Source organism: Egretta garzetta, unplaced genomic scaffold (genome assembly GCF_000687185.1).
Source record: "Egretta garzetta isolate BGI_Z169 unplaced genomic scaffold, ASM68718v1 scaffold299, whole genome shotgun sequence".
Classification (NCBI taxonomy): Eukaryota; Metazoa; Chordata; class Aves; order Pelecaniformes; family Ardeidae; genus Egretta; species Egretta garzetta.
Genome location: NW_009260696.1, coordinates 751,191 through 760,222, shown reverse-complemented (window position 1 = coordinate 760,222; position 9,032 = coordinate 751,191). Strand labels below are relative to the sequence as shown.

Below are 9,032 nucleotides of genomic sequence, written 5' to 3'. Positions count from 1 at the left end.
GCACGGCGGGCGGTGTTAGCGTTCGTTTCCGTCCCCCTCGTCAGCCAAATGGAGGTTTTGAGGCCCTTTGCTGGGGGCCACCATATTCTCGTTTTGTCTGTTGTAGGCGGCTCTCGTTGGGCCTGTTTTGCAAGAGCAAAGGGACTGTGAAAGCTTCCAAGGACCACAGTGTTTTTGTTACTGCGCATTTATATCCTGGTGAATGTTTTGATGTTTACCATCTCCTATCAAGGCTGGGCACCTTCCACGTTCCCCTGATTCCTAATGCGATAGCTTCAGCTAGGTAGAGAAATCTCTCAGAGTGATAAAAAGGCCTTAAAGTTAATGAAAATAATCAGTGTGCTGCAAGGAACATTGCCTCAGGAAATTAAAAAACTATATGGCACGGTGTGCGAGATGCATGCCTGCTTGCCCTCAGCCAGCACAAAAAGCTGTTTTACTTGCTCTGTTGTTGTCAATTCCCGCTCCTGTTCTGTCAGCCAGGGTTCTCAAAAATAGTTCACCCCACCCTGCCTTTTGCAGAAGCAGATCAGCATCTGTCCAAAGAATGGTGCTGCAGCTGTGAGCACCACAGAGTCAGCAGCAAGTGAAAATGTTCTTTCTGTGAGGGCAGCATGCATTCAAATAATTTGAAAGCAAAGTGGAAATTTTCCTTCTGCTGTGGATATGCTTACATTTGAGAAGCAGGGAAACTTGTCAGCTCAATCTGAGGAAAAATTAACCACTTTTTTGATTCCTTGGTTTGGGGTTTTTTCCTCAGCCTGATCACTTCTCTAGTTGAGTTTACTGAATGTTCCCATAGCATAGCAAGGGTAGGAATGAGTGAGTGAGGAAGAGGACAGACGGATGAGTTGCTGCTTAACTCTTACTGGTGGAGAAATTAATGCAGAACCGGCACCTGAAGGTTCAGCTGTTGTGATGCACTGAAGTGTGTAAGTCTCTGTGGGTCGAGTCTGACGTGACTTGCACTATAGTCCACGGAACGTTTGTGTTTGAGCAAACGATGCTGTTTTTTGCAAAGGTGGCTCCCATTTACCATTTGAATGTATTGCCCTCAAACTTCATTGTGATAGTAACAGGATGTAAAGTTTTCTGGACGTGTGTTATAACCAATTGCATAGTAGCAAAAGTGTCACAGTTAATGTCTCTATTTCCCAGGGAGATGACAGCCTGTCTGTGATAACTTGTGAATCAGATACGGAAATGGTGAGTTTTATTAATGGTGCACTGTGGACGAATACCTTAAAAGGCCTCTCAGCACGTTCTTGCACAGATTATATCCACCTGCTGCCTCCTGGTCGATAACACACCCTTCAGAGAGGAGAGCTAACCATGTTATTGCAACACAGTTTGATTCAAAAACCTCTTCTAATTCCAGATGTAATTCTGGCTTCTAAATGCTGCGGGCTGCAGATGATGTTTGGCTTCATTTTGCTCTTCTATCAAGTTGCTGGCCTAAGTAATCCTTTTACAGAGTTTTAACGGAATTTAGTAAGTCTTTCCTTTAGCTAAATGGTTCTATAGATCAGCCTCTATGCTGTGATCAACTTGAATTTCCTGCTACTTGTATTTAATACTGATGGGGAAGGTCTTAGTGTTCTGAGCATGAAGAGACTACTTTTTATCTGTAGCATAAAATTTCAGTTGGCACCACCTTAATTCTGGTGACCATTGCTATGGCCAAATCTGCATATACTTGATGCTACTATTTTTCTTTTCTACACAGAAGATTTTGTGTTATCAGAACAAATGATCTTCATACAAAATGGAGACTGAAGCCAATTTTGAGATTATATGCTGAAATCTGTGAAGAGTGGAATATTTTAAATACAAAAAAAAATCTTTTTCTCTTCCAGAAGTTAAAGAAGAAAATTTTTCACAAGCCTCCGAAGTCACCAAGTAAGTGTTCCAAATCTTTTTCTTCTGCTTCCATTATTGCAGAACAAGATAGATTTGTGGGACACAGGAAGTGGAAGATTTACTTGAAACAACATCTTATTCTCTTTAGAATTATTTACTTGTGGTGTGCAGAGCACGCCTAACTGAGATCTGTTCTGGACCCCGTGAAGTTAGACTTTTATAGGCTAAATATTGAAGTTCATGGGTTAGTTGTAATTCTTCATTCCTCAGCATAAACTTCTTTCTTCTCGTATTATCCCTTCTAATGGCAAACATTCTGAATTTCTTTTTTTCTCTCTCTTTTTGGAGAAATGCTGATACTTGCTGTGTAGAAATAACCTGGGATTCCTGGAGCTACCTACCATCCAGTAGATATCTATGTTTGTAGATTAAGCAGTTCTCTTTTCCATTTGTTGAGGTTTTTTTCTCCACATGACTTTAGAAGTACAATGTTATTATTAGATCTGCAGTTTTAATGTGGGTTTTTGTCCTTTTTTTCTGGGGTTTATGTTTCTTAGTATACTTTTCCATTTACCTTCCTTTTTATACTTCCAGTGAATGTTTCAGAGAGGACTTTACTTCAAAGTATTGCTGATTGTTGTTACTTTGTTTTGTTTCTAATAAACTAAATAATGTACTTAAATTTTGCTTTAGGTTGAGGAAGAGGTATGCTCTTCTGGTAGATGTACGCCTATCTTCTTCCTCTTCCTGAAATCCCTTTGCTTGCCTAAATGATGGAATTTAAAATAGCTTTTTAATTTCAGTTATGATGTTTGTATGTACTTCTCTTGGTAATTTGAAGACTAACTAGTTAGCCCATATAGTGCACATCTACACCAATAATTTGAAGTGGAATTAGTGTTAGTATTTGAACCTGACTGCCACAGCTGAGGTCATTACTGTCACTATACCTCTAAGCCTGTTCATTTTTTGGAATGCGATTTTTTTCTTTATCATGATTTTTATTTTAGGTGAATGTCCCATTGCTCTGTATAAGCCAGTACGTAGTATGCTGTTAAATTCTATTTTAATAAGTAATAGGACTGTGTCTGTGAACCTTGAAGTACAAGAGAGAAAGAATTTTTGTGACCTTGGGCTTTTTAAGGCAACGATGAGATATTTTCTTTTGTTATAGAGTCTCCATACAGCTCTAGCACACAACTGTATCCTAAAAAATCTGCAGTTTGGCGATCTCTGCAGGGAACATGCGGTGCACGTCTTGAGAGTGCAGCTGTAAAGAACCCAAGGCAGATGTGGCTGGGATCACTAAAACAAGGTATTAGTATGGAAACTTTATATGTGTATATGGATAAAATTCAGTGTTGTGGACAGCTTAACATTTAAACTCTTAAAAAATAGATTTGTATTTGATTATAGGCTACATAGGAAGTAATTTAACTATTATTTATTTGGGTGGTTGGAATTACCTGATCTTGAGCATTGGAATTTAGAGAGGGAATAATTAACAGCATTGGAGCTTTCTATGTTGCATTTGCTCAGAATAAATCCACAAATTTAATTCACAATTATCTCTGATTTTTGCTTTTTTGTTCCATTTTTGTTGGCAGGAATGAGCCATCCTCTGAAATCAGATGTTGACATGGGGCATATGCGAACTACCATTTCTAGTAGCACTCCAGAATATTTGAAGGAAGCTCTAGGAATGAAGAAGCCAAAACATTCTCGTTCTTCTAGTAATGGTAAACTATGTAATGGTGTGGTAGATAAAAGTTAATGATCTTTTTTCTGGGTAAAAACACATATTGCTTGAGATCTTAGCTTTAGTAAATCAAGACCGATTCCAGTTTAGCCTGTATTAAAATATGTGTGTCAAAGTATGATCCATGAGATACTTTTTGAGATTTCTAAATTGAATAAGACAGGGTTTCCAATTTTTTTTGAGCAATGAATCACTATTAGCTTTCAGAACTTCTTGCAAATCGCCATGCGTTCACAGCTGAAAACGTTGCAAATATAATATGGTTCAATGGGCCAGCTGTAGACAATTTATTGTGACTTTGCAAAACATAGTTTAGGAACCATTGATAGAAACCATCTGCTTGCCTGAAATTCTATGTAATTTTACTATGTACTTTTACTTCTCTAGAAAGTGTTTTTATCATGTGGTTGTGATATTAAAATCAACGGAGTTTTATGAGAAGAGCAAAATTTAAAACTTTCATCCTGCTTTTCTTAAAGGAGAACTGTAAACTTAAAAATCCTACTTCTGTTTAAAAGACACCTATACTGATAATACACAGTTTCTGGCAACTGTAAAAGGTGATAGATTTTTACATGTTAGGCATAAATAGAAAAATGTATTCTGGACATCTTTTAGAAATCTTTTGTAAATAATTGATTTGTTGGGATGAGAAGACTGCAATCTTCTGTGAAGTGCATATCTTTCTGGAGATGGATGTTTTAATCTAGCACCAGAGAGAGGGGAAGTAACTAGGAGAAATTTGCTGTAAAATCTGGCAGAATTTTCATACAGTGACATCTCCGTTTCATCTCCATTTCTAAAATTAATTTCCTTGTTGATTTTTCTTCTAAAAAAAAAAAAAAAAAAGCCTAGTTTCCAGTTTGCTGTTCTAGATATTTTCCTTTAACTGCAAGGTTTCTGGTTAGTTAAAAAGGCCTCTTTCAAATTGCTTATTTTATGTACCTTTTTCTGTAGGCTACATTCCTGGAACTCCTGATTACAAAGAAAAAGAAGATATGTATGATGAAATTATAGAACTGAAAAAGGTACAGTCTCTCTGATACTTACATAGAAATCATAGTGTTGCTCCATCCACCTGTAGATGTCCAGGCCTTGTTGGTTCACAATACTTTGGTTTCTACAACTGGGACATCCACCAAATTTTTTTTGCATTGCAATGTAAGGCTAAACTAAACTTGTGTCTGCTTAAGGCAATTTCATTGTTCTTACGGTGTGATAGATACTTCTGAGTACTGGATGTGGAAGCCTTGAAGTATATCCAGTCCTGAACCCCAGCCATGGCCCTAGCTGGACGCTGAAAAGGTTCATTGCATTTGGTTTCTTTGTCCCTCCACCTCCCTGTTTTTGTTTTGGGTTTTTTCCCCCCCCACCCCGCCCCTCCCTCCTGGCTGTTACCCATCACATTTTAACAATTTGTCAGTTGAGTTTAGTGCAGTGTATGAAAGATGAGGACTGGGCATGTTGAATACTAGGGATACCTATAGACCAATATTTTGGCTGTTGTAGATCATTTGTGTGAGGTTGCCTTTCTGTTAAACCTTTTCCTTTTATGGTCTCCTTTATCTGTCAGCCCGGTCCAGTGTGATGGTTGATGGTCTTTTTTTTTTTTTTTTTTTTTTTTTTTTTTTTTCTTTTTTTTTCTTTCACTTCATCCTGGCCATCGTAATATGATTGTTATTGACATCAAAACATGTTTCCGTGTGAAACCTCAGTGTGTTTCTATTTCTGAAAAGTGCTTACAATTTTCCTCCTCTCTCTTAGACAATACAAGCTCAGAAAAATGAGGGAGATCGAATGAAAACTAAGCTCCGTCGACTAGAAGAAGAGAACAACAGGAAGGATAAACAGATTGAGCAACTGTTGGATCCTTCCAGGGTGACTGTTTCTTGGGGGGATAACAGTGGGGCAAAATAGTTCTGAGCAGTGTGATCATCTTCTCCTTGTCTCTCTAGATTTTAGGACTCTGTAGTGTGTTGCCTCCTAGGAATGATGAGCTTGGATGTGAGAGGTAGTTGGTTGGTGTGAAGGGATTTCTCTTTTGAGCATCTCAGCTCACCATTCCAGCTCAGTTCAAAGGAAGATCATGCCGTGCTGTGCAAATAAGTTTATTTAGCAAAGATACTTTTAATTTCTGAAGGTAAAATTAAAATGCTGTCTCTTTAGAGGCCCACTTTCTGAATATTTTGCCTAAGAGCTAAAAACCTCTTGCGTGGTGACTGACACATGTGGTCCTGAGACCTGAACCAGGAAGCAAAGATGAGCTTTAATGTCAGACCCAGGAGGCTCAGAAGCATTTAGGGTCATAGTTAAAAGACCTGAATTTCACTGAATTCCTTGTGGCTGTCATTTTCTGTGGGCAGATCTACATCTCAGTAGAAGTATGTTAATACAAAACAATGAGCACAGGGCTTCAGAATTTCAGCTGTTGGACTGTGAAATGACTGTGGAGATGAGTAGGTTAGAAAATTCTGTGGAAAGAGCTGGCAGTAGAATAAAAAAGCAAGTGACCAACCTTGCTACATCTGTCTTCGCTTGCAGGGCTCGGAGCTGGCACGAGCTTTGTCAGAAAAGAAGACTGATAATGGATGGGTAATAGTTTCTTCATTACCTTTTGCTTTCATTTTTCTTTTTTTCCTCTTGCCAAGCTGAAACACTACTGATTAAAAAATAAAATGAAGTAAGAAAGAATAAGCAATTGGGGAGTCGTGTAACCATTATTTCTGTAGTCAGATAAGAAACCAGTAACAAAGGTCTGGAATTAACATTATTTTAGGGATCCACCTTTGTCACTGTCTTGAGTCTGTTTAGGGATTATTCTCCCTATTATTTACTGCTTTGAATTTAGCAGGGTAATGGGCAGAGTTGTTTTATTTAATGATTGTGTATAAATATTATTAAGCTGGTTGTGTTACCACAGATATAAGTTAGGGATTTGATTTCATTAGTGTTCTGTTTGTCACAGGGTAGCAGACCTGTGTATGATTTACTGAAGTATGTAGAAATAAATATATCTGGTTTAGGTACAGTTTATAAAGACAGGGTAGATTATGGAGAAATGGAACTTCTGTGAAGAGGTGGATTATTCTAGGATTCATGAGCTCTTTGTTCTTTCTGTAGGTGGTTAGTGGATTAAAGCAGAAGATTTTCAAGCTAGAACAACAGTGCAAGGAGAAAGACAACACTATTAAGTATGACTGGGGGGTAGAGGCTTGTATTGGATGAGATAATAAGGGGAATTTGAAATCCATGTTATTTTTCATCTGTATTATTCTGTTCCTTAAGGCATTTTAGTGAACTCTGGGAACATACTAGCAGCTATAAACAACCCACCCAGAAATTGTAAACCAGCAGGTATTGCAGCATCTTTGCTGGTCTGGCTGAATTATTTTTTGTATTATTCTGTTTTCAGCAAATTCCAGGCAGACATGAAGACCAGTAAGTTGGAGGAAGTGAGGATAGCTATGGAAACCTACTATGAAGAGGTATGTCTGACAGGTCCTTCAATGTGCATACAGGAGAGGAAGCTGTTCAGTTGTTGAGTCAAAGTATAAATGGAATGTTTAGGTTTCTTACAGCTTAGCTGCACCTGTCGTTGGGATCAGATTTTCATAGATATTCTCGTAGCTCCAAACACAGGTACTGAAAAACCTTTTTTCTTCAATAACCTCAATGTGTTAACCAAAAAGAGGAAATAAAGAAACTAATGTGCATCTCTAAGTGCCTAGATGAAAGCCAGTATAACAGTAGCCTGATTTTCGGTGATAGCATCATTGCCTCTGCTACTACCCAAAGAGTCTTGTTCTGGTTTTCACCTAATGGACAGATGTGTTGCATTAGCAATGTCAGCTTCCACAGCTAGCTCCTTAATGGAATCTATATTTCATATTTCACAGGTTCATCGTCTACAACTCCTCCTGGCAAAATCTGAGACTATGAGGAAAAAGTATGTTTAATTCTTATGAGCCAAATGTTTGCATATACGTGTTGATATATCACTCATATACTATAACTGATGGAAAACAACTATATAGGAACAGTTTATTTTGTCATTTAGATTGCTGGATTTGCTTTTTGGTACTGCTGTGGTTGGCTTCACAGCCTTGGCATATGTCTTACTCACGTGTTGGTTTTTTTTTCTTGTAGCTAGATCGATCATTTTGTGGATGTGGAAAAAATACTAGGGCTATTTAAAAACTGCATGAAAGCTCTGAAAATTTATCTCTGTTAAATAAAATCCATCTTCCCCCATAATCACACCTATTCTGACATCACTGGTGATTGAAACAAACTCACTGGGTGTTTGGCATTCTACTCTTGAGTCAGTTCTGCTTCTTGCTCTAGAACGTATGGTGCAAAGAAGGTTTTTTGGAGTAAATATTATTTTTCTGTGATACAGAGAGACAGATCCACAGGTCAGGGTAGCTTTTGCAAGAGATCCATGAGAGGCGCTAGTAAGACACTATCAGAGAGGCTTATGCTAGTGCTTGTCACTAGTGTGCAGGTGTATACTTAGTGATGAGGGTAAACGGAAAAAAAATCAAAAGCAAAAGACAAAGCTCCAGTAAGAGAGAAAAGGAAAAGCATCTTTGCAAGTAATTGTTAACTGAGCTGAGAAGAGGTTAATAGTCTTGTTGGATAGGAAAATTTACTACCACACCACTATCAAAATATGCTTCCCCTCCTAGTGTTAAGTACAGACAACTATCTTGATTTTGGATGTAATTATTTAGGTTGATAGAAACATATGAGAGCTCTTTAAGGGTCATTATGTGTACTACTTGTGTTTCCCTAATTCACTGTCTTTTGTGGATTGAAAGCTGCAATTTGTTTTGTCACTGTTTTAAAAAAAATAAATTCATCTTTCTTGGCTCAGGCATGCAGTGACTAGCCTCTTGAGGCTGTAAACCATCACAACCAATTTATTTACAGGTGAAAATGAGTCATCAGGTCTCTTCCTTGTCCTCATTTATTCATAGCTCCAAAAAACAGCGGTCAGGGCAGTCTCTCTCCATTATGTGACTGTCAGTCTCTACTTGAGAAGCTGAGCACTGAAATAATAAATTATGTTGAAGGTCATGATGCTGGCACGTAGAAAGAGTTGTAGGAGAGTGTTTTTTTCATGATGCTTGTCTACATTATTTCTGGTTGAAGTGAATGGCATTCAGCTCCTCTTTTTCAGTGTTAATGCTGAAATATATGATTGTTTGTATGTGAAGCTGTAGTATCCAATTGTAGCTAGAAACTAGGCAACATTTCAAGTCCTCAAAATGGTCTGCAATTCTTTTATTTAGGTTTTGATGAGCCTGAAATAATGACGCTCAGTGATACATTTATAATTTCTATAATTTCTGTCACTTCCCATTTTTGGTGTGTTGTGTTTGGTTTTTACTTCTCTTCCCCCCCCGCCCCC

At 37.9% G+C, this 9,032-nt stretch overlaps 1 protein-coding gene across 1 annotated transcript in view; it reads left to right on the top strand.

Annotated features, from left to right (window-relative positions):
- The first annotated feature begins 179 nt into the window (after positions 1–179).
- Positions 180–9,032, top strand: part of IQCE (IQ motif containing E) — a 29,789-nt gene continuing 20,936 nt past the window's right edge. Inside the window, exons 1-11 of the mRNA XM_035901322.1 lie at positions 180–198; positions 1,159–1,206; positions 1,857–1,899; positions 3,035–3,175; positions 3,468–3,599; positions 4,577–4,647; positions 5,384–5,497; positions 6,161–6,211; positions 6,740–6,810; positions 7,032–7,104; positions 7,516–7,565. Of these exons, the coding sequence (XP_035757215.1) occupies positions 1,204–1,206; positions 1,857–1,899; positions 3,035–3,175; positions 3,468–3,599; positions 4,577–4,647; positions 5,384–5,497; positions 6,161–6,211; positions 6,740–6,810; positions 7,032–7,104; positions 7,516–7,565 (749 nt within the window). The 5' untranslated portion in view covers positions 180–198; positions 1,159–1,203. The remainder of the gene's footprint in view (positions 199–1,158; positions 1,207–1,856; positions 1,900–3,034; positions 3,176–3,467; positions 3,600–4,576; positions 4,648–5,383; positions 5,498–6,160; positions 6,212–6,739; positions 6,811–7,031; positions 7,105–7,515; positions 7,566–9,032) is intronic.